We start from the raw sequence: 25,769 nt of genomic DNA on the forward strand, positions 1-25,769 counted from the left end.
CAGAACATTACTAAGTAGAGGAATGCCAAGCGCTCTTTCCTGCAAGTACAGCCATCAAGCCTTTTAAACAGCCTGAAAAGAGCTGCAGGAGAGATTTTGATTACAACTTATAAAATAAGAGGCAGTCAGTGCAGAAGACATATTTCCTAATAAGACTTTTACCATAGCTTCCAGCCAGCATGTGCTTGTTGCCTCTGGGTCCAGAGTGGCAGAGCTGAAGATGCATTGCTGCTTGTTTTATGTGTACTTGGGCTTTTGAAGGAGTGCTTAAATTCAAATCTGGCCAGACCAAACCTACACCTGACTCCTCACCACAGCAGGTATGTGCTACGTGGCCATAACAGCTGAAGGCAAGCAGACACACCATACACCCAAATGCTCACAGGGCAGAGCCTACAGAATTCACTGCAGACTGAAAGTGGAACACAATTACTGAGCAGTTTGGAATTATTGCAAACTAAACCTGTTAGCAAGCTGAGCACACAAGGGGCTGCAGGAACACATACTCAACACATTATGCTATTTCGTGAGGTGCTGAGACAGTAACAAAAGTAAGCTGATTTCCAACAGCTGACACAAAATGCTGACATAATTCAAACACTCTCATTAAAGAAGAAACAGCATGAAAATCACTTTTTATTAATTTTCAAGTATAAAATAGTATTTTCTACATTTGCTAATCCAATGCAAATTATCTCCCCTGTGGTCAGTTCCAGCATTAACTCTCACAGATATTTTACAGCATGATAATGAGTTGTGTTTAATCAGAGAAACATATCAAAATGAATTTGTGAGACAAGAAGAAGAATGAAACAAAATTAATGTCAAGATTCAACATTGTTCCACCTTCCTTGCAGAGTATCCCAGAGAACACAGCAAATCAGCAACCTTACATTTTTTTGTGAGATGTATCCATTCTAGGATTTTATCCTTTTGCACTTCAGATTATTTCAGATATTATTTCTTTCAGATATTATCTTCCTGTACCAGTGTGCAGAGACTGTCCTACATTCCTCTACCTAACAGTAACCTATGGCCTTGGGCCAGACCCAAACCAAAGTGCCAGACCCAATAAGCCAAGCCTTTTGTAACAAACCTGACTGCAGGCCACAATCCCCTGCCAGCCCAGTGCTTTCTTTCCTTAGGTCATCAAGTGCTTTCCACTAGATAACTAACACTTACTGACAATGGAATAACAGAAAATAAAGCAAGCAAAACCCAAATCAGAGATAGAATATTCCCTTTTGTGCATGTAACAACAAAGAACCTTGCATTTAAGAACAGATGTAAATATAATCTGTTTAGAGTACCCTGCATAGTAACTGTTGTAGGCCATGACAGAAGCATAGACAAAGAGCTATTTAATTTCTAAAGTCTGAGCTCTAAGTCAGATTGTCAGATGCAGCAACAAATGAAAACACAGTAGACAGAATGCCAGGCAGGCCAAATATCTGCTCTAAATGTCACCTCTGCATCATAGTGCAGGTGGGACTCTAGGTCTCTATAGAGCTACAGGAAGAACCTTTGTTGTACATTTAGCCAGCCACAGCACAAACACTGGTGGTTGCTTTGTGACACCATCCAAAATTAACATTATGCTCCAGTCTAATAGCTTTTATTGTTGTTGCTCTGGTGAGGGATTTTTTAAATTTTTGTTTTCATTTGGGTTTTTTGGGGTTTTTTTGTGGTCTTTTTGTTGGTGTCACTGTCGATATTTCAGTGATGGTGGTGGTAATGTTTTATTTATAATGCTTCTGATCATAAAGATTTACAATCTATTAATACTGGGAATCTCACTAATACACATGGCCATGTTTTCAGCCTACAGACATGGTGGTGTTTGTGAAGAGCTAAGCTTCAAACAAAAATCCAGGGTTTGCTTTTCCTACAAACACCATGAGTTCCAGTTAGTAAAAACAAATTCAGTAGACAGAAGCTTAGCCCTTGAGCAAGTCTGCATTTTTAATACACTATTCTACATTCAGAAGAAGCTGAAAAATCAATCTGTAAAATTAGGAAGCTATGACCAATGCAACAGGCTTCAATGCATAATGAGGCCAATCAGGAATTATTCACAAGATGCTTTGGTTTGGTCCTTAGAGGACAAAGGTTTTAAAAGTAGAATGGTGGTGTGGTTGGTTAAAAATCAAGCTACTATAATTGCAGACTGGCAAACACTTCTATGTTTCAGACAGCATAAAACCCTCACCTTATTCTATTAATCCAGAACATTCAAGATTTTAATTCAAAGATAATGGGTATTACTCTGAGTAGAAGAAAAAGTATATAATTTTATCATCAGTGTTTGTGTACAATCTGTTAGAAGGCCTGATATACATTCCAATCTGTCTTTGTCATTTTACAATTACCTAATTTCAGCATTTAAAGATTCCTCTCACAGCAGTTCTAAAATCCCACTTGTTCCAATGCTTATGCAAAATACAGTTGTATCATCTGCACTTCCAGAAAACAACTCAGTTTTGTTTAACATGCTGCCTTGCACCACCATCATCTTCCTCTTCTACTACAGGTTAGAACGAGTCAGCCAGGGAAATTCCTGCAAGCAAAAAAACAAATCAACATAGAATAAAAACCACATCAGAATGGACAAACAGTAAGAGGGAATCCACAACATATAAAGAGTGCTTAAAAATGGTTCATCTCCTTTGGTCTAGAATGAAAAGGAATAACCTTAAATTCTGGAAACAGTCATTAAGGACACTATACAGCCAGTAGGGGGAAAAAACCCAAACAAGCAGATAGCAAGGAAAGCAGATGGCATGGTGTAAAAGGACCTGTTTTTTCCATCTCCCAATTCTATCAACAATCTTTCTTCCTTGCAACCATCCTGCCTCCTCTGTGGTTTAAATGATAGTCCCTAAGGTTTTCAGAAGCTTACCACTATGAAGCTTGCAGTAAAAGAAAGGAAAAAACATACACACCTGTTTCTTTCTCTCAGATTGTGGATCAATCATTACATTTATAAGAGAAGGTGTTTGCTTGTCAGACACACTTGCTTTCAGAGCATTCTGCAATTCTTCTGGTGTTTTAGCAAAGTATCCTTTGCCTCCAAAGGCAGACATAATTTTCTCATAGTGTGCATTTGGCAGGAGAGAAACAGGAGGTACACTGTAACAGAATGGAAAACATGACTAATGGCATGGGAAAATTGCCAGGCTGACTAATTTAATTACTTTAGCACCAATTTTAAAGTGCAAGATGGTTATTGTGCTGGCCTGATGAATTCTTCTGGGCTGAAAGAACTATGGTTGCTGTATCACCTAAGATGTGCTTATAGGGTACTGTACTCATTTTTATCTTGTGGAGTCATTCCTCAGCTAAGCTTTAGCTTAGTTCTCTTAGTTCAGAGATCTCAGCTCAGAAGCAGAAGTCATGTGTAAACTCAGATCTCAGGTAATTTTGGAGAGTATCAGGATTTTGAAAGTTACCCACTATGAACTCTGTACTGTGTGGGCTGAACTGCTGCAGGAACCTGAGAAAACTAATAGAGAATCATCTCTCTGCTGCACTGCTGTGCAAACAGTAGGCTGGAATTAGGTTGGCTGTTTGCTTTTGGTAATTCGTTCTTACTTATATGAACTTAGCCCAGGACTAAATTGATTTTATAAATGTAATTTTAATCTGGATCATAAAGCATTAAAAATTAAGAGAATGACTATTTTGGTCACTTCTTCCATAGTTACATAGGACATTGAAGATGCTTACCATGTAGCAGGGTCACCAAACTTTACCATTTGCTCCCAGGAATTTGCATCCAAACCAGTGTAAATCCCATTGTTGTTCACTACGATTATCAGGATTGGCAAGTTGTATCTGTAAAAAGACACATTTGGAAGAATTCTGAAATACTTGCCCCCTTCTGTAAGATGCTAAGAGTGTAATTTTCCTTACAAGTAAAATGAGAAAAAAACCCCACTTCCACCTGAAATATGATTCAACCATCACTAGTAAAGCACTACATCCCAACAACATAAAAAATGAGCATGTATGTTTTCTGGCTTGTTTTTATGTGTTTTATTGATGCCTCACCTACCAGCAGTTAAGTTCTTCTAGTTAAAGTGACCCTGAAGAGCATCTTCTTGAGCCAAAAAAACCAGTTACCTGCAGATAGTCTCCACCTCCATTCCAGAAAATCCAAAAGCACTATCCCCTTCTATGCAGACAACTCGCCTTCCAGGTGTGTGGTCCCTGGCTACCATGGCAGCTGCTATGGCAAAACCCAGCCCCACTCCCATGGTTCCAAAAGTACCTGCATCAAGCCTAAAGGGAGAATACAGAATTATTATCCCTTTATTTCTACTCAATCTCTTTAGTTAATTCATGGTGCCTTACTTTTAATACTTTGCCATATAGTATGCAAATACTGTTTTATAAACAATTTGTATAAAGAGATACCACATTTAGAGATTATTAGAGTCAGCCAAACATTTGATAAAACTGCAAATGTTTTAAGTGATATAAACATACTGGAAAACTCAAATTAAAATGAAGAACTCTTGTACACTAGTGCCACAATAAAGAACTATTCTCATATGCTTTTAGCTTGCATAGTTACAGTATTTCAAAACATTCAATTACTGTAGAGACAGACAACATGAAATATTTCTATATTTAATTCCTTGAAAATATAACTATTAGTCTGAAAGCCATTGATTAAATACTGCTGTTCAAATTTTAGTCTTCTGTTCAACCATTTGAAATCAAATTGAAAGCTATAATTTAGTTAGATCATTTCCATCAGAAACACATAATGGATACAAAAGTACATAAAGCACTAGATTATTCTAGGGTTAACTGCTTGAATTTCCTTTCAGACATGTGCAGTGCAGTCTGAAGAGACAACCAGTAACATTATTGTGTACTTATTTTAAATAAGGGGGAAAAATACACACTCTTTCCCCAGCTCTACTGGAAGTACATGGGTGTTGTTGGTTGTTTTGCTCACAAAGCAGTATTTTGAGTACCCACACCTTAGGCATGCAGGTCTACATGAAAGCATGCCCAGCATATAATCCAATTTTCAAGTTTTCCCTATTCTGAAGTGTTCCAAAGAAAAACTCTTCATGTGAATTCTTTTCAACATAAGAATCCAAATGATTGTTTTTATTTTTCATCAATATTTACCACAGAGTCTGAACACAGAAACAAACATCAAGGTCTGAGAATTGAACACAATGCTCATCACTCCCTTTCCATAAGAAGAGAGCAACTATCACCATTCTGCTGCAGAGCACGCAGAGAATTGTTACAATCTATGACAGGACATCAGTATGTGAGTGGAAAACTTTTCTTAATCCCTCTCCCAACATATTATACTTCTGTTTCCCAGGCCATTATTCTTCTTAGCTAAATGAAAATATTTATGCAGAAATGTAGCATGTTGAGTCAGAACAGAAGATATCACACCTTTGCCGGGGATAGAAATTTGGAAGCATAGTTCGTCCAATGTCCATGGTGTTTGCTCCCTCACTTACTAAAATGCAGTCCTTGGGTATCAGTTCTCTGATGTGATGAAAGACTGTATAATAATTCATAGGCAGAGATTTCTGCAATGCTAATCCCTTAAAAAGAAAAGATATTAGTAACTCCCACGAATAGAATTTAGGGTGCAAAACAGAGGCACATAAATAATAACGATGGAAATAAAATTCACTCTGCTTCAGGTAAGGCTGAAGTATTTGGTTTTTAAGGCACTGCATCCTACTGATACTAGGAACAGTATTGCATCAAGGTCACTCCTTTTGTATCTATCCTGGGGACATAACAAATTTATCAGAGGCTCAACAAGCTCAGCAGCCCTTCAATTGCCTATCATTAGCAGAAGCTATTAAAACTCAGTTTAACCCAAGAGGCTCATGAAATTTTTCTGCACCAGGCGTGACTATTTACAACCCTAAGTGAGCTGTCATCTGTGTGCTAGGAGATAATTCAAAAGAGGAATTTGTTAAAATGACTTTATTTTAGATCCCAGTCTTGGGAACATGCATCTGAAGTTGCAGAATATGAGTTACACAAAGTTAGGTATATACCAAGCATCTGTGGTCTCTTGGCCTTAACAGCTACTTGCTTTTAGCATAGATTAAACCTAGACCGGCACTGCTAAACTGCACAATTACAAACAATGATTACAATTAGAAGAAAACTAAGAATGTGTCTTCACCTAAGCCAGTTTCCACTTGGAGTACTTGGAATATCAGTCCATTGCTTAAAAGCCACTGCCCATAATACAGCAGCTCTGGCTGTGGTCTCCTACTAATGGCTTTAAGAATCCAATCCCAAAGTGTAATGATTTCTACACAGTTTGAATTCAAACAAAATCATAGAACACTTAACCTATAATGCTTACAGTTCCTAAGCATAAGAAGAGTAAGCCTGTACCAGAATGGTACAAATTTTCAAAGTCCGGGTGACTTAACTGAGAAACAATTGAGGAAGCTGGATATAGACCAGTTACAAAACTGACAATTTATCAGTGCCTGTTATAGCAAGAAATCTTTTAATTTCTTTAATGTCACACTACCTTCGATCTTTCCTCATTGTTCTTTATTTTCCCTCTTAGCTTCTTCCACCACTCTGAATTAGAAGGATATTTCCATGATTTTCTGTTGAATTCTTCTAAGAGCTGGAACAATATTGAAATGTTGTAAAGGGGTCTTTCAACATATTTAAAAGAGAACAAAATATCAATAATAACATTACTAAGAACCATCCCAGCACAATCACAGTAATCAGAATCTTTAACATAAAATTTGAGAATAGACTGGATATACAACACGAATATACTGCCTGAAAAATGGTTTTCCTTGAACAGTTGGGTTTTTTTTCCTTTTATTTTTAACTGGCAAGTTACATCACATGATTCAGAGGAAATTGAGGTCAAAACCAGAGGACACGGGACATTACGTTACCTGCTCAGTCACGGCGTTTATGTCACCTAATAAAGTTGCAGCTGGCCTTACATTATTCCCCAGCTCTTCTGCACAAATATCAATCTGTATTTCAAAAAGAAAAGCAACCATTAACTCAAGGATATTAACCAGAATTATTTTTTTTTCAGTTCAAGTGAGGAACATGCCCTAACATACATAGATGTCTAACATTGTCTTCATATCCTGTTTTGGCTGCACAGGTAACTTCCTTTGTCTTTCCTTGACATGACATCAGGAAACCCTTTATACAAAGTGAAACCCTACGGTACATACCTATTTTAATGAAAAGTTATATATGAAAAGTTATAATGAAAATGAAAAGTTGTATATATCCTTATGAATGAAAAGCTATATATATCCTTAATGTTCATTGCTTGCTTCTTTCAAGCTCCTGCAGACACTGTAGAACTTTATTACAGCATTGTATGTGAGCTAAAAATCTAGGTTCAGGTATATCTATACAAAGCAGCAATTTTTTCAGAGAAAACTGTGTGTATGCTACTGGACAGTAAGAACTTAATTAGCATGAAGAAACTGAAAAGTAAGTTGCAACTACTGAAGCAAATCTTTCAGTGATGCATGAGCCCTCTAAGGTTACATAAACTGTTATTTTTGACTAGGTCACACAAACAATGAAGTGACTTAGTGTTTTAACACTAATCTCTGATAGTGAAAAAAATTATGCGAGATGAAAAAGTCTTTAAATTTTTTAGGAAGAGGAATCATAAAATATGTATTATTTGTAAAAGTAATATTTGCAAAAATAATGTGTATTTTAAAAAATTTAGGTTAAAAATTAATGCTATTGTCAAATTTGGAACTTTAGACTATGTTCCAGGTCAGCGTAAGCAGGAAAGCCAATATGTTGGATCAACTACTACTATTTGATCACATTCTTGGAGAGGAGATTTTAAGGACACAATTTAAAGATTTCTCTTTCTAAGAGCTGGCAGATTATCAAATGCATTAATTAGTTTAACAGCCTTTCTTCCTCTTACTTCATTTCTGAGTGACTGAGCTCTTACATTATGACAGGATCTGAAAGTCGTTCTTTTTCAGAAAACAAACAGCCAAGAGAGCAGTATGAAGGACTCCACAATTTCAAAGACAGTTTTCTTTCAATCATAGAAATTCCAATGCTCCAAAGATCACAACAGTTCTGTGAGTCTAACCCTGTATTAGTCAACTGCATAGATGTGTCTGCTCTCCTCATTACAGCAGCACCAAGCTCTTGATACTAGGAACAGTATTGTAAACATTCTTGAAAAAAATAGGAAGTAAAAATAATAATTAAAGATAGCATAAGTATTTCTGGAGAATTGCCATAACTATATGCACCATACTCCACTGTCCATATGGCAGTATTTGCCATATGAAATATGTTAACAAATTTTTTACAATAATTGCTCTGGTCAATGCTAGAACACAGAAGACTTCCATTAAATGATAGTAATTTTCCTGCTTACCTGAATAACCTTTACATCCTGTTGATACCTTGGTGGAAGACCAAAATGCAAAATCCAATTCAACCTTGCACCAAGCAAGATGATTACATCAGCATGCTGTAATGCCCTAATAAAGCGAAATGACAGAAGCAGGTAAGAAGGAATCGCTATTACATTTAACCGTCTTTGCAAAATTAGAAACAACCCTAACCACTACAGCAAACCTAGAATACACATAGAATTCTTCAGTCCTCTAAGCTGCTTGCTTAGCCCCAAAACCCTGTATCTGTTTATACAGCCAATCACCAAGCCATTCTAGAGTTAAGAAACTTAAGAAGAAAATTAATTACTATTTTCCTATTACACTGTATATACGAGAGGAATCATTACATTAGGAGACCAACAAGATGCTAGAATGACACTCAGGTTAAAGCAAAAGACTCACTATTGTGACACTGGCAACAGTGGGTGCCAAAATTAAGACTGGTATGGGCCTCTCAGTTTAGTCTCCCATTAATTTACCTTTCAGATAGGCAGACAATATTTGGTATATTCTTTTATTCTCCATTCTGCCTAGCAGCATGCTTAACAGTGATAAAGCTAATATGCTCAGCAATGGACAGCATTTTACTTTTAGGGTATATAAATGCTCCATCTGCAAACTGACTAGGGTTCTTAGAGTCCATTCACATTAATTTTGCCAAAAGCCAAAAATCATTTTCAACATAGTCGTTCAGAGTAGTTTGAAATATCTTACTTTTCTTTATAAATAAAGTGCAATTTAGCGATAGGGTATTGCAAACACCACACAGAAACAACAGCTGGCAAAACTTCAGCTGCAACATGGGCAGTTCAAGCTTCTGTTTATGGTTTTAAAGTAAAAAGAAAGAGTTTGTCTAGTGCACGAAGTTAAATGTTTAACATAAACTGTTTGCCAGTTCTGTTTTATGTTACAAGATACACACTAGGAACATTAATCCATCTACTTGCCATAGGTTTCATAGCTACAGAATATAATATATCTCAAAGTATCTTCCTGGTCAGCATTCTAAAGTGACCCACTTAAATCTGTTGTCCCTTTTCCAGCAGGATCTCCAGTGCTCTACAGTGAAGTGCAAAACATAGTTAAAAAAATTTTTGTGGTATGAATTTTCTCTTCCCTGGCATCCGTAGCCCACTAAAATTCCTACTTGTTTCCCATCTGTTAGGATTAGAAGCCTTGCTTTATATTTACGTTGATCTTGCTGCAGCTACACAATTTGGATGGTTATCAGGAACTACTCCTTTTGCCATTGGTGTAGGCAAAAAAGGCAGTCCACAAAGGTCCACCAACTTTCTGATGTTGTTTTCAGCATGTGAATAAGCAGCACCTAAATGAAATGAAATTAAAGAGACTGCTTAATACTACAGAAACCAACTGTATTTGCTTGCACTTCAATTAAGTTGATTACATTATGGCACAAAGAGTACAGTTTCCCATTATGAACTCTGTTACTTTTCATTTTGAAGAACTCAAAACTAAACATGCCAAATCACAGATATCTGCAGTTAAAATTTCACATATTTTCGACAAAAATTTTGTTTGCTTGGCTTTTTTGTAAGACTTCAGCTGAACTCTTTTATCAATTTTTATGAAGCAGGGCAGGGAAAAATAGGTGATCTTGTTTATTTAAAATCACAATTTTTTAGTGAGTGAAATTTCGTATTATGGGACAGAGACTTCTGCAGCAGCAACACGAGATGATCTTTATGTCGTGTCAGTCATTTCTTGCTTACCCCTTGCTCTGTAACAACCTGCCCAAAGACTCTACTAGAAGCCTTTAGTGAAAAGAGAGAAGCACAAACAAGTCCTTGCAAAGGTATGTGTTTGTGCACACATTTCCTGTGATGCTGCAGCAGTACATGGCTGCTGAATTAAGCTTGCCCAGGCAATCTGGATTAACTGACAGGTCCTTGTGCAATGGCTTGAATCTATGAGTCTTAAATCCTGAAAAATATACTTTTGCATGTCTTTAAAAAAAATTCTGCCAACAACAATATATAGCACAAAGTCCAGGCACATTTGTTGAGTAAATTCTCAATTGCTGACATAGACAAAACACATAATTTTTTTTTGAGTTTTCCACCTTTCGCTTTTAAAGAACACCCTTTTCTTCCTGTGTATCCAGCCAGAGAGGAAAAAAACCAACCCATAATCTCTTCTGATCTACCTTCTGTTTTCAATTTCATTACCTAATCAATCATAAGATGCATCTCATTTCAATCACTGCACTCCCCAATTAAACACAGACAGAGATCATTCCCCATATCTGCAGGAAAACAGCCTGGGTTAAATGAGCTGGTTATTTTAATTCTCTTCCTAGCTGACCTGTATCTTCAACAGAAACACCACTGCACTGGCTAACACTCCACAAGGAGGCATAAAAGAAGTGAACTAGCACAGAAAGTAATTACCCCCCATCTCCAGGAACTGATTAGACTGGCAGAGTACAAAGAAAAGTCTGTAAAGCAGCAACAGCAGCAGCATTTGCTGTGTTGCTGTACATCCCCACACAGGTAGGCTGGCACTTTCAGCAAGAACCAGAAAAATTACCTTTGGTTACTCTGATTCTTGCTATATATGCCAGAGTAGAGAATATAATTTCTTTAATAGAATTTAAATTGCTTGGGATTTTGGAAGTGATCCCTTGGTACTGGCTCTAGGATTAAAGAAAACAGTTATCTGATTTTTTTTTCTACATAAACTTGTATTTTATCAATTGATTTTCCTTTAAACAAGATTAAAAATAAACCATTAAAGAACAGAACAAAATTCTAAAACCAAAGCAAATTTTAACATTAAATTCCAAAGAATTTTGTGTTTTTACTACTGGTTGGTTGGTTTGTTAGGGTAAAAAGAAGATGGGTAACACTTCTGGGGAAGAGCAATCACTGTTCTTGTCCTGAACATGCACGGTTCAAAGCTACAACAAAGCATTCTACCTTTGCCAATGATGAGCAGAGGCTGCTTGGAAAGAGCAATGACAGAGGCTGCTTTGGATACAGCAGAGTGTTCAGCCAAGCTGATGGGAGGTGGCAGGCAGCATTCCGTGTACCTGCAGCCAAGCAAAACAAAAGAGGCTCTTTAAAAAATGCAAAACAAGAAATGCTGAAAGACAAAACCTATTGTTTAGCATAAAATTGCAGTTGCTACACACCATGTCACAGCATTGATTAGAACAGGAAATACTTTTTTCAAAACAGGCTTTGAAGTTTTCCCTCCTTGTCTCTTTAATCTTGTAGGTAGTTTTGTTTCAGTGATTTACAGAGTGACATCATTATATTACCATATTAACTCATTCTTTTTTGCACATTTCATTACAAACTGTAATATGTATACATATAATATAATAATATTATAATAATATTTCATTATTACATTAAATTACATTAATGTTATGTAATGTATTATAATAATAATATTACATAATTACATTACATAATAATATACATCCATATGTAATATGGGATGTCACATTTAGAGGCTGGATTTTCTTGTTTTAGAAAAGAAATTGACCTATAAATGAATTTTCTTTTGTTCAGTAACTTTAAAAATAATGAACGTAATCTTTACGCACTTGACAGAGCTCTTATTCACCTGAAGATTCACAAAATCCCCGGGTATGTCAATATAGCAGGAACCTGGACGACCATACATACTGGTTCTTACAGCCTAGAAAACATACAATCACACTTTTAATCACTGTTTGACAGGATTTTAAAAATATTTATACTTGAAAAAGCAAGAAAACTCTGCTGTAGGCAGACAAGGTGTATAGTTTCATTTTGCTGATTCATCACAGTGGAAGCTTTCATGGATTTGTACCAGCAAAATAAATTTTTGATAGCTATTTACACTTTCTCTTATATACCAGCTGGAGCCTTTCAGCAGATGTACAGTATTAGACTCTAAATTCTTTGTTTAATTTGCAATGAGACAATGGCTTTATCAGCTGTTACGTTTGGAGATACAAAATTAAATATTCATGCTGAATTCTACTTAAAGTAGCACAGAGTAAAGCCAAGATAACCAATGCCTCTGTTTTCTATTACTTTTGATCCCAGTTCTTCTATTGCAGGTAGATGCTCTGCTGAATCTGCACTTCTGGAAACAGTATGACTGTATGCAGAATCTAGGCTGACATGGCTGAAGGGCTGCTACAGCAGTACCAAGAGACTTCTCTAATCCTCTCTGAAGCACTGAGATAAGAATGTGTTTTTTCTCACTCTCAAAAAAAAAAAACCAACAGAACAACAACCAGACTCAAACCCCAAACACAAGCATCTCCACCGCCCTCCTCCAAATCTCCTTCACATGACAATGATAAAACAGCTGAAACATTAAATTTCTAGTTATTGCATCTCTCCCTAAAAGCATTTATTTCACAAAAATTTTCCAACTCTATCTGAAGCTAACAAAAAGCACTGCAGGGATCAGTAAGCATCTGACTGGACTAGGATCTATTTCTAGCCTATTCCGTAGCATTTTTCATAAGGCAGAACCTCCCCAGTTGTTAATTTACTCAATCAACCATCACTTCCTTTCTGCCAGAGCAAATTACTTAGAATAACAACTATACAAAAATAAACCCTCAAAACCTAAACAGGAGACAGTTATCTGAGGTTCTGTTGTTCATTTTGTATTTTTTCATACCTTTTCAATAACAGCAGGAATAGCTTCCAGGCTGCTTGGGCGGACAGACAGCTTGCTGTACAGCCTGCCAGCTTCAACCTGAATAAAGGTAAATAACATTGTATTGATTTATCAAAATAATTTTCTAATTTCCACATGAATAAAATTAAAGAAATGACAGATGAAAACCAATGAGGTGGAAACTTCCCCATAGAAAAATGCAGTAGCAACTGGTGAAAACTGTCAAGACCATACTCATTCCTCCATGTGCTTAAATTTTTGGCTTTTTTTTTTCTTCCCCCATAAACTGGTTTATTTTCTTGGACATTTTGCTTTTGTCCTTCTCAGAACAAACAAAGTTAATTTATACTAGCTGAAAACCTAAAATAGAGTATGAATTCCAACATGAAGGCAATCTGCTGTATTTACGCAATGTCAATTTTAAACCAGTAGATGGAGCAAATCAACAGCATTATAAGATCTGCTAGGAAACGTTAGTGTTCAGAATTGGTTTTCCTACAATAATGAAGAAACAAGAATTATTTAACTGAAACCTTCCTGTAGAAAGCTATATGTCTGTATACCTGTGGGAATTCTTGGAAAGCTCCCATGGTTTCCTGATTTCTGTCAGAAGAACCGCCAATAACAATCAAAGGCCTAGGAAAGTTAAAAAACAAACAAAAAATTTAAAAACAAACAAAACCCCCTATCAGTATACATATATACATATAGCATCCTCAGATCTGTACAAGAATAGATAAAGAATACAAAAATGGATTCTAAATATCAGAGTGTCAGCCAGTAGCCTTCCCAGCAGCTTTTGGGTCACCAGTTTTGGGACAATTTGGCCATATTAAGTGACTTGGATCATAGAAATTCTAAAACCAAATCCCATTACAGACAATTTTCATTTAAGTTTGAAAATATGGGTGACACAGTGGTTTGAGGGAATGATAACACCTAATAAGAAGTTAAAAAGTATTAATTGGTCCAAAAAGTATTAAGATGTGTCTTTATAAAGGATACTGTAACATGCACAAGCACTAGAACTAAAAAACAAGCTAGGATACAATTTTTCAAAAAGATTTTGCTTTCTTCCTACACAATTTGGAACACAGCTAAGTTAGCTGGCTGAGAGCACAACTCCCTGCATTTTGTTTTTAGTTAAAAAACTCCAAAACTGAAAAAAAACAGACAAAAAATTAACATGCCTGCAAGCAGTCCTGAACTTAAATCAGTTCACAGCTAAGCAAAGAAGGCAGTATTGCTTTACCATGAGGGTTATACATTCCACATGAGCACATTTTTACTGTAATTTCCACAAAATATAATAAATAATTTTCCTACAGTGAATGAAAACCTGTCTTTTATTCAAAGTGTAGGTCAAACTCCTTAAAATGCTAAGTGCTGAGTCAACAGAGGGAAGTTGTTTTATTAATGTCCTTGTTCATCTACACTATATTGAAATATTGGGTCTATAGCTTTCTAGGCTTTTTCTCTTAAACAATTTTTCTTCAGAGATGGCCTTATAGACTGCATTTATCTACACAATGTATCAAGCTCAAACATTAGCAGTGAGTTCCGTGCATAATCCTAAATTTAATCAGCCATAAGACTTGGGGATTTGTGTATCTAGATCCGAGCTTCATAACCAGGCCATTTCTCTGCCATACATCAAAAATCTCAATTCTAATCCCCTGGAGCAGTGAAATGAGAACTTCAGGCTGCATCTTACTTCCATGAAAAATCTTTATGGAAAAACTCACTTGGTGACTGCTCTACACATTTCATTCTGCTTCATCCCCTCAGCAAAATGATTATTACTATCCAAGACTGTTTGACAGCAACAAACCCTATGTTCCTCTCACTTGCCTTTTCCAAATTTATTTAAATATTTTAATGAACAAATTAGCTACTACTTGCCAATAATGAAATACAATTACAAAACTGGTCTACTATTTAGAAAGCCAGCTCCAACAGCTATTTCTTGAAAAGATTTAGTTTTGCCCTTGAAGTTTTAAATAATTCTAACTAGAAGTAAGTTTTTCCCTCAAGGAAATCATTGTACTACTGTCACAATATTGTAGACATTTTGAAGAGCAGTGCTTATAAAGTAAGGCAAAAAATAGTGAAGCAGACAGAACATTTGACTGTAATGAAACTAATAATGGTAAGTCTTATGGGCTTGCAGGAGAAGAACTTCAGTAAACTGATTAAAAATTTAACCACAATTCAGCATGCTTGTGTTTACTCCAAATCTTACCAACTAGCACACACTTGGCTTTGGAACCTATTGTCACAGCCAGAATGAGGTACAAAATCTTGCTCAGAATGAGGCAGGACAGGAGGCAGCAGCATGGCAGGCAATTTTTAGCAGGAAGTATCAAGAAGTTTTACCCTTGAAAATGCAGTTTACCCTCAAAAATGTCTCCTGCAAATCCATAAGTAAATTACATGTACACTTCTTTCTTATAATCAAATGCCTGACTGTTCAAAATCTTTTTTAGTCTAAGGTCAAATAGTGACAGCAAAACTTTAGTCAATAACTCATTTTTTAAAAGAAGAATTTGAACACTAGAGGACGTTTTTCAAAATGTCAGATTTGATTTGTAGTGTTCCCATTACCGAGCTTCCCTCGTCCATCAGCCACTGCTAATTCAGTGTTCCAGTGTTCACACTACTCTGGATCACATTCTGTTCTGTGAACACATCTGCTTGGTATTGCTACAGCTTCTTCCCAAATTCCTCAGCACAGCTTTCTGAACAGCTTTCAGTGGCAGACCAGACAAAGCTGTCACGTCTCACTGAAGGCTTACAGGAGTAAATACTATCCCTCTGTACATCATTTAATTCAATACTTAATTACTGCTCTAAATGTCAGCGTGGGGAGCAAATAGGGATTTTAACAATGCAGTTGTCAATTTATTCACATATGAAATATAGTAATTCAAAGGCAGTATGAATTTAAATTTAGGAAACACCTTTAAGATGATCTCCATGATCATGAGAGCATTACAGGCTAATATTGACTTCATTTTCAAACACATTCATACAACCAGCTATACTGATAGATTTTCTAAAATATACACAATGGGGTAGGACAAAACCAAGAATTTTATCCATGAGAATACAAAAAATGTAACTAAATTAATTTTAAGATTGATAAAGGAAGAATTCCTTTTTTCCCCTTTCATGCGGATAATGAGAAAATTAAAATACTAAATACTGTGGAGCTCAACATCTGAAACAAGTAACAACACACAACTATTGGAATTTTAAAGGAAAAATGCAGTTAAATTACCAGCAGTTAATGGTTGCATTTGCCATCCCACCAAGGGTGTGTAAGAAACCCGGACCGGACACTACAAGACATACTCCTGGTCTACATAGAAAATACAAAAAGAAAAAAAGAGGAAGAGAGAAAAGGAAAGTGAGCACAAAGAACACCAAATAAATAATCAACAAAAATTAGTAAGGTGCTGAAGTATAGAATATTAAAGTTTTACTCGTGTCATTTACTCATGTCAATGGCTAGGAATTTGTATGAATGACTAAAGGTAGACATGAAAATCACAAACTATGAAGCTGTATCAATCCAATTAGAAAGGCAAGTGAACAATTATGTGCCACCCACACAGACATGGGCAATATACACAGGCTTATCCTGACACAGCTCTGGCTTCTTCTATCACATTTGCTCTGCCATCTAACATTTATATTCAATTTGGTAAACTTATGTTTGCAGTTTTCTCAACTGTACTTCATCAGCAGTTCCCAATTAAGAAAACTCACATTGGAAGTATTGCATCTGATTCAACACAAATTTTACTGAGATGTAATTTGGGCAGAGGCTCTTGCTATTCCAGGTGATGAAATAAAAAATTATAATTCTAAACTAGTCAGCATTTCTTAACAGCTTTGCACACTTCTTTACATACCTGCCAGTCAAATATCCAACAGCAGATGCAGCATAACAGGCCTGTTGAAAATATTGGAGTTAATGATACTATTATTATTATTTATACATTTAATGATATTTTGTACATAACTTTCAAGAAAAATACTGAAAATAAGCAGGTACAGATTCCTCCCTGACTATAAGAGCTTAAATATAAGTAAAACTCCATTTCACCCTTCCCATTATTAGAAGCGTCCATGAAGATTAATATGAAAAATCTCAAGACTCTTCTCCACTTCTCTCCACATTTCAGGCTCCTTTTGTCACAAGATATTACATTAGGATTATTTGGGAATTGAAAAAGAAAAAAATCAACCAGATCAAAAAACCCAACTAAAACCAGGGGAAAAAAATAAATAGAACAAAACATGAAAGTTCTGCTCTCCACTGCCTTCTGGATGAACATGGAAGAGGGACTTGCAAGAGAAAGACAACAAGCAGAAATGCAGCCATTCTGAATTGTATTTCAGAAATCAAGCAAAAGGTTGAAATCTCACATTGGAGAGAATAATTAGATGATTTGAGATCATCTTTCATAAGTTGAGCTGCTGAAATACTTCTCACTTTGCTTTGGTACCACACATTTAAAGAAAAATTATGTTTTGAATAAAAATCACAAAAATAACACCTACAACATGTGTTGGCATACCTCATCAGCAGTGTTATTGCAGAGTATGTTTTTAAGCTATTCCTGTACTGATATGAAACATTTGGATACAAATGTCACCTGGTAAAATGACAGCATGTGAATCAAGACGTTTACAGGTGACAACAGAACTCAAGATTTCACGTGTGACATTGCCCAGCCTCTTATATTTTCATATTCCTGTCTTGAAATCAGCAAGTTCAAAAATCCTAATTTTGCAATATTTTCTATTTTTTTAAGTAAGCTTCTGGCCTTAGAACCTGCCTCTTTCATTTTTAAATAGAGTGGAGATTTGATTTTAATTATAATTGAGTACTCTGATGATAAGACACCCACTTTGGTTCCAGCTGCCATTATTAAAGGGTGCTTTGAGCCTGATTCCCTTCACAGCTGCACCAACTCCAGCATATTATATGCTCACAACTAACTCAGGATACAAATATCAAGAGATTGCTTTGAATATGTAGTGATAATTATTATTAAAGATTAAAGAACTAACATAAATAATGTGTTTTGTTAACAAATAGACATATAGTAAAGGGGGTTTTGAAGTTTAGAACTGAGCTGGGAGCTGGGTTATCAGTCTTGTAAACAACTGCAACAATCTCTAATTACCCAAGGAGAGATACAAAAAACACCCGCCCCTGTGAAGTTGCAACACAGTTTTCACTGTTCAAAGGGCATGTGGGTGCAGGTGAGCTGCTTCTGGCAAACCCACTCCATGTTACAGGCCACAGGAGAATGGCTTATGCGTATTGGTAGTGGTACTTGAGCTCCATGCTTCCCTCAGGTGTTCCTATTCTGCAGTTTTATGAGCTTTTCACAGAATTATTAAGGTTGGAAAAGACCTCCAAGATCACCAAGTCCAACCTGTGACCCATCACCATCTTGTCAACTGGAGCATGGCCCTCAGTGCCACATCCAGTCATTTTTAAACACCTCTAGGGATGGTGACTCCACCACCATCCTAGGCAGAATAAGAACACAAGGATGCCAAACAGCAAGTACGCTGCTTGATTATTATCTCAGCATGAGATTTTATTGTGTTTTAACTGGTTTATGGGCCCTATTTCCTATGAATTAAAATATTATCACTTTTACAAGGAAATCCTTTTGCTACATCTGGCCTAGAAATGAGGTAGAAACTCAACTCCTGGAAAAAAAAAATCCCTTAATTTTCCATATATCATATACAGCTGCCTTCACCAATAAAGGTGGCAGCTGTATGTATACACATCCTCCACAGCCAGACCACACAACTGAGACATTTAAAACTATGACACGTATATATTGAGTATATAATGAATATCTATACATAAGCTTTCACCCTTTGCCAAGAAATTACTCTACTACTCACTGAGGATAAGGAACAAACCAAAACTCCCTACAAGATGCAGCTTCATTCATCCTTTTTGACTCCCCAAACAAGAGAAATCCTGACATTTTGACCTTAAAATAGTCTTTGTGCTGTTTTTATTCTACTAACAAAAGCAGCTCATAATTAATCAGCAGAATGTTTTTTGCCTCCTTCATCTAGTAAAGACTAATAAATAGAACAGCATCTCGTTTGGCAGTGCAAAGCAATCTTCTCTGTTAATTACAGACACATGAGGAAATTAATTTTAATCATGTTAGTAACCACAGCTAAAACTATAATATTTGCTAAATGGCCTACAGGAACATAAAGATTGTGCTGAATTCCCAGTTCTTCAAGGACTCAAATACACCTTTTAAATATGTTTGTCTATGTTTGCCTCTCTCTTATGTTACAGATTTTCCATAGAGACATGCATTCCTCTAAATTCTCACATTCCAATAGAATAATGTAGGGATCAGACAACAAAAACATGCAGCTCAAAACCACCTGATTTAGAAGAAGTATTGTAACAATACTGTGTTGAGGACTGGGACAATCCTAAAGATTATTAGCTAAGTAAGTTAAGGAAAACTGGCAACTGCTGTAGATCAGGTGTGGGAAGTTGCTGGTGCCTCTGCCACCAGTTCAGCAGCCAGCTCCCCATCTTGTGCAGCAACCCTTCAAAACAACAAATAATCCCAAGGTTATCGTCAGTCTGAGATTACCCAAGGAATTACTGAGATTGAAGAGTTACTACTGTGGGAAACCAAACAAATGCAGAACTAGCAGCACAGCACCAAAATCCTGACCAGCTTGGCTCTTTAATTGCTGACACCTACACAATAAAGCTGAAATATACATAAATAAGAGAGTCTATGTTCATGGTTGATTTTGAGCACTTGGAAGCATTATTACTTTCTGTGGTTTCCTGTTCTGTGAGCTTTTAAAACATAGTTAAGGGAAAAAACCCTAGAATTATTAAAATTGTCAGAACAAGTTTACCAGTCAACAGGAAAACTTTCTTCTTTGGGCACTTAAGAACAACACCTAGACAGGGGGAAAAAAGTAAAGGAGCAGATAATAAAGTCCTAAAAAGAACTAAAATACTACCAGTTAGAGTAAGAATGATAATAGTGGGAAGTGTGTAGAAAGTGACAGAAAAACAAAAAGCCCTGGATGAGCATCTCAAAACCTGGCAGATAATATCTGATAGTACATCTGTCAGATGCACATCTGTCAGACAGTACTTGAAGGAGATAACTTTTTATAATTTTTTTGTTCTCCATCACATGCAGTCTTTAAATTATTTTTTTCTTTTTTTTCCCCTCTGCTATCCTTGCTCCCTTATTGGAGAATAGCATTGTTAAATGAAAAGAAGATGCAATTCCTTTAACAGAAAAGGAGGGGCCACTTTAAAATGGAAGTGGGGAAAGAAGGGCACAAAGAAACACTCAACCCAATGCACCAATGTTCTCCATTATTCCAAAACAACAGTGGCTGCTCCTGTATAGGTTTTTTAAAGGAAAATTCAGAGACCACATTCTTTCTAGTAAGAAAACTTAAACTGGGTTTCATTCCATTGTGAAACAGTTAAGTAAAGGGTTGGTCCCAGTACAGATATATACTTACAGCTTGCTCATTTCTCATTCCCACATATTTTATTCCAACTGCCTGGGCTGCAATTGCAATTTCAATGACTGGAATACCAACAATGCCAAACATGTATTCAATATTCTATAAAGAAAAAAGTTGAGAAAAGTCAGACTGTTTTTCCCAAAAGACAGCTTTAATAAGCACATGCCAAACACAGACATGCTAACTACATAGGAAATCTAAAACTAAAATGTAACATAGTCACAGAGAAGCTCTCAGGTCACTGTGGAAACATCAGCTGATGTTTGCAGCTCAGCCCTCGGTGGTTGTGAAAGTGCTGGATTTTGGGAGTCTACAAAGCCCAGCCTATTTTGGGAGTGGGGCAATGGTTCAGTGCCTCAGTCCAGGTGTGTTTAGTGCTTTCCACTGAGCAATTCTTACCTGGGACATCCCTGCTGTGTCACTTTTCTGATCCTCAGTATGTCAGCCTCCTCTACTCTGAAAATGCCTCATGGCACCTTGTGCTTTTACACTTTCACAGAAAATTAACGGCAAAAAGCCCCCAAGAAATGGCTGGGAAAGCACCGTGCCCACGGAAACACAGAGATGGAGAAGACTACGTTTATCTGGATTACAACTGAACTACTTTTCCATGTTTCACAGGCCAAACGCAAAGTCTTCTCCCAAGACCCGTGCCAGCATCTCGAGTTTAGAGGTCACACAGAGTTTTCGTCGCTGTAAGGAGGCGCAGGCGACACATCCATCCAGCTGTCACGGGCAGAGCCGCAGAGGAGCCCCGGCATCGCTTGGCGGTAACGGGGGATGGCTGAGCTCGGGAATGGGGCAGACTCGGGAATGGGGCAAGCCCTCCAGAAGGGAGTCAGTGTGGGCCTGGGGAATGCCGCCCGGGGGCCGGGCCGCTGCCGGAGCTGGGCGGCGGAACCTCCGTCCCTCCCTCTCCCTCCCTCAGAGCGGTGGGGGCGAGTCCTTTCCGTCGGCCCCCGGGAAAGTCCGGCCGCGCACATTCACTCGCTGCAGGCTGTCCCGGCCCGCAGGCTGCCGGTTCCCGCCCCGCGCTCTTACTTGCGCCTTGAGGGCCTGGGCGATGAGCTGCGCCCCGCTGACCGCCTCGCCCTCCATGTCGGCCCTGTTGTCCCGGCCCCGCCGCCCACCTGGAACGGGCCGGACCGGGCCGGGACCGGGGGCGAAGGGTGTGCGCAGTGACTGACAGGCGGCTCGGCCAATCAGATAGCGAAGGGGCGGGCCCGAGGGACCCGCCCCTAACCCTGTTGGCGGGCGGCGCGGGGCGGAGACCGGGGTAGCTTCCTATTGGCCAGCGCGGGCAGCCAATCGGAGGCCGAGAGGCGCCGGCCCTGCAACGTGAGGGTCGCGGCGCGCGGGGGTGGGAGCGGGACCCGGCCTGGTGGTCCCGGGGCGGGCCAGGAGCGGAGTGGGCCGGGCCGGACCGGGGGGAGGGATCGATCTATTGCTGCAGGACCAGCAGCGGCCCTGGTGGGCTCCGGGGCGGCCGTCCCGGAGCGCTCCGGCTGTGTGGGGCTGGTCAGAGGTGGCGAACGCGGAGCGGGGCAAAGTCCGGGGCTTGTGTGAGGCGCCGGTGCCCGGAGCTGGAGAGCAGCAGGGAAAGCGCCGGAGGAGTGCGAGGCACTCTCCCAAAATCCCGGCTGAGGGATGGCGCACGCCCCTCTGCCCGGCTCTGCCCATCGCAGGACGTGTCGCTGCAGTGACACAGGTGACAGCACGTCCTCGCCTCACGGTCCGGCTTGTCCGGGCCACCGCCCGGATTGTCCAGCCGAGCCACTGATGATAGCAGCGCTCCATTCGCCCTCACTCGCCAAACAACAAAAACGCACATAGCAAAACACCGATGGCATAGATAGCAAAAACCTTCACAAAACCTACATTATAAAATACTGTAATATAATGCAGCAAATAAAAGCAGTAGACACGAAATATCAGTGGAAAACACCTTGATTTTCACTATATTTTATGTATTTTTAAAATACGTTGTATAATATATAGCAGAATGGCAGCAACATCACAATCCATGGTTGTCATTCAACCTAAAAAACACTATTTTTTCATGGCCAATTGAATATTTACCTAGTGATCATTACTGTTTATGTTACTATTATTACTCTTTATGTTGCTATTTATGTTACTATACTATATGTTGGGCATAGCTTAACATGCATTTGCTATTAATCACTCAGGAGGACCCAGGCTAGTGCTGTGCTACCTCTGTTATTTCAAGATTCTGAGTGGAGAAGTGTGAAGAAGAAGGGTATGTGTTGCTTTTCTCTGTGTATACATCCAGGTGTGGTGACAGGTGACAGGCTTCTAAGCTTCCAAAGTTGTTGAAAAGAGAGTGACTGGATGCTTTACTGCACAACACACTGAGATCAGATGGTTCTGAAAAGGAAAACAGGCTGCAGTGTGACTGGGGAGGAAACTTGGCATCCAAACTTGGACACCAGTCTTTTTACCCTTTGTGGAGAACTACAGCTGGAATATTGTGACTGCATGACAGTAATACTGCTGTGAAATATTTATATTTGGGTGACATGATCCTGCTGAAGCTTGTCTGTCAGGCAAAAGACCACATAAATCACAGGAAAGGGACATAAAAAGAGATAGAATTGTAAAGTATTTCCGGTAATGAAAATTTAAACTCATGGCTCAGGTGAGGTGACAGCTCTGTAGATCCTAAGCAAATTAACTTCTCTTCAAGGAGAAGATTTATGAGATGGCATGACATCTTCCAATAGTAAAAACATCCAGAGTGTGGCAGAGACATATTTGGAATCTCAACAGCCCCAAGGGCTGAGTAAACCCTATTGGTATCCTTATTTTGGCTGGAAAGTTTAATACACCCAAGCCCAGCCCTGGGGCTTGTCATGGCTCTGTGTGTTAGAAGCAATCCATGAGAGAGCAGAGTCCTGTTTAAGCTGTCAGACAGGGGAAAGGCTTTAGGGAGCACTGACACAAGTGCTCAGCCATCATTTGTAGGACTGGCAGTAATCACAACCCAGAGGACTGGAGACTCAGAGGAATTATTTTAGTTATTTCAGTTGCCCCAGGTTCAGCCAGATGGGGTTGTGTAGTTGCTTCTTCAGTGCTAAACCTCTTGTGCATCTAAATGAGTTAAAGATTCAGATTAGTACTTCTGAGTGTTTCTGACCACCAGGAAATGAAATGTGGTAGAAAAATAAGACCTCTCCAAGCTTGTTTTTAAAATGCAACATTTTACAGAGGCTTGTTACCTGTTGGGGTTTTTTTATTAGTATGTTTGGCTTTTAAAAAAGGCAGTTTTTCTAATGCATAGCAATTCCATCTCGTGATCTGAAACTCTCCCAACTTTTTCCGTCACTAGTAATGATGAATTCTAATTACATCTTAGTTGGCAACTTTATTAAGGAGCAGCTGCTAGAACCCATTCCTGCCCTAAATAGGCATTTTGGCTTTGAAGGGGTGACAAGAAATAGAAAAGAGAGTTTTGTCAGTGAAGTGCAGCACAGCTTGTTTATTTTCAGTATGTTCCTTAACTGCGAGAGGTTTCTCATCCCTGAACTCCCTCCTCCTGCTACTGCTTTATCTCTTCACATGTGCTTTGGTGTTTCAGTTGCAAAGCTGAGCTGCACCGGACAAGGAGGCCCCTCCATTCTTGGCATGCATTGCCAAATCACCCCCCAAAAGTACCAAAAGTTTTCCTCAACATGCAGAATAGCAACGATAGCTTGTCATACATCACTTTTCAAAACTGTTTACATAAATACAGTATCTTTAATCCATCTGATTACAGAGAGGCCAAGGTTTTATTCTGTTTTCATCACACTTTAAATAAATTTACCCTTGAAGGCATGTATGTATGGACACATTGGCTAATTAAAGCTCAAGGAAATAGGAATATATAGTTGAGCTTAGCAGCATTGAACAGATAAGTTACTCCTTTACCCTTAGAAGTGTTACTATTACATGTTAAGTCCTTTTGGTTGAGCAAACAATTCTTCTGCCTAGGTGCACCAAGGTTATAATTTTGCTGCCCTACATAATGCTTTTTCCATTTGCTCATTGTTAGGTACTAAACAGTTGGTGTTTAGGGAAAAGAAGCAGTATTGAGGATTGTTATTAGCTGCTTTTCATCCTGGAATTCAAGCAAAGAGATATTTTCAGTTACCTTGCCATGGACTTTCTTTTTTTAGGTACAAAACTACATTTAATAGAACATAAATAAGACTGTGAAAAAAATAAGACTGTGATTAGTTTAGAATTGATCTTTTTTTCCTGCTGAGCTTTAGAGAAGTCTCTTCATGCATGTGTCTGTCAGTCTTTATTTGCTTTGGAAAAATTCAGGGAGCTGTAGATCATAAAGACTGAAGGGCACTAAGAGTGTTTTGGAATTTTTTTTTTATACAAGTTCCCAGGGAGCAAATACAATTAAAAACTCAGTAACTGAACTTAGAGCTATCAATATATAGCACCAGTAATCTCTCCTGCACCCTCTTTCAACTTCACTGATATTAGAGATTTAAGTGCTTAATGATACTAGTGACACTGTGATGACAAATACAGAATTCTCATGTTGTGAGAATAATTCTGAATGAAAAGCCATTTCTGTAGTCTTTCTGGTGTTGCACAACCAGTGACTGTGTCTGTCCTTGTTCTAAGTCCTTTCCTAACTTGGGAAGTCAAAAGGTTACATGGGGAGCCCATATTCCAGAGTGCCCCAGTCTTCCAGACTCAACAATTCTTCATTTTTTCAAAGAAAAACTAACTAATGCAAATTAGATAGATTTTTCTGATTTATTTTTGTTACTATGAAAGCATTTTTAAACTTACTTATCTGCATTGTGTGGGAGGAATGCAGATCTGAATTGCACTCAACATTTTTATAAGTGTTCAAAAAAGCTGCGCTGTAGGAGAAATATTTGCCTATTTCATATGTGGAGTTAAAATACAGTGAATTCTGAATCCATTAGGAGAGGCATTTTCATGATAGATGCAGAAATATTGTCTGGTGTAATTCTCTTGGCAATTATCTGTTTCAGTGTTGATAAAATAATTCCTATTTCTGCTTGACTGCTAAATACAGTCTCCAAGTAACTTTAGGAAATGCTACTTTTAAATACA

General features: G+C 38.2%; 2 protein-coding genes across 5 annotated transcripts in view; one reads left to right on the plus strand and one right to left on the minus strand.

Moving 5' to 3' along the window:
* Positions 1 to 25,769, plus strand: part of BTD (biotinidase) — a 39,933-nt gene that overhangs the window by 8,186 nt on the left and 5,978 nt on the right. Inside the window, exons 2-3 of one of the 3 annotated variants that reach the window (XM_077176415.1) lie at positions 21,285 to 21,433; positions 22,853 to 22,923. The gene's annotated coding sequence lies outside the window, so the exon portion shown is untranslated. Of the gene's footprint in view, positions 1 to 21,284; positions 21,434 to 21,876; positions 22,002 to 22,084; positions 22,372 to 22,852; positions 22,924 to 25,769 lie in introns of those variants that run through there. The other 2 variants (XM_054639129.2, XM_077176425.1) reach the window with 2 other exon arrangements.
* HACL1 (2-hydroxyacyl-CoA lyase 1) lies at positions 607 to 21,863 on the minus strand. Of its 2 annotated transcripts, none has more exons than XM_054630556.2 (17): positions 21,705 to 21,863; positions 20,658 to 20,762; positions 17,006 to 17,046; positions 16,369 to 16,449; positions 13,652 to 13,724; positions 13,089 to 13,166; positions 12,013 to 12,107; positions 11,378 to 11,490; positions 9,630 to 9,765; positions 8,417 to 8,522; positions 6,930 to 7,013; positions 6,542 to 6,643; positions 5,428 to 5,582; positions 4,123 to 4,281; positions 3,727 to 3,834; positions 2,943 to 3,129; positions 607 to 2,557 (listed from the first exon to the last, which is right to left on the minus strand). In XM_054630556.2, exons 1-17 carry the CDS (start codon positions 21,759 to 21,761, stop codon positions 2,525 to 2,527), a joined length of 1,713 nt encoding a protein of 570 aa, XP_054486531.2. In that variant the 5' UTR covers positions 21,762 to 21,863; the 3' UTR covers positions 607 to 2,524. The 2 variants fall into 2 exon arrangements, with proteins under 2 accessions (XP_054486531.2, XP_077032518.1); XM_077176403.1 differs by lacking the exon at positions 21,705 to 21,863 and adding an exon at positions 21,063 to 21,322.

Source organism: Agelaius phoeniceus, chromosome 1 (assembly GCF_051311805.1).
Source record: "Agelaius phoeniceus isolate bAgePho1 chromosome 1, bAgePho1.hap1, whole genome shotgun sequence".
NCBI lineage: Eukaryota > Metazoa > Chordata > Aves > Passeriformes > Icteridae > Agelaius > Agelaius phoeniceus.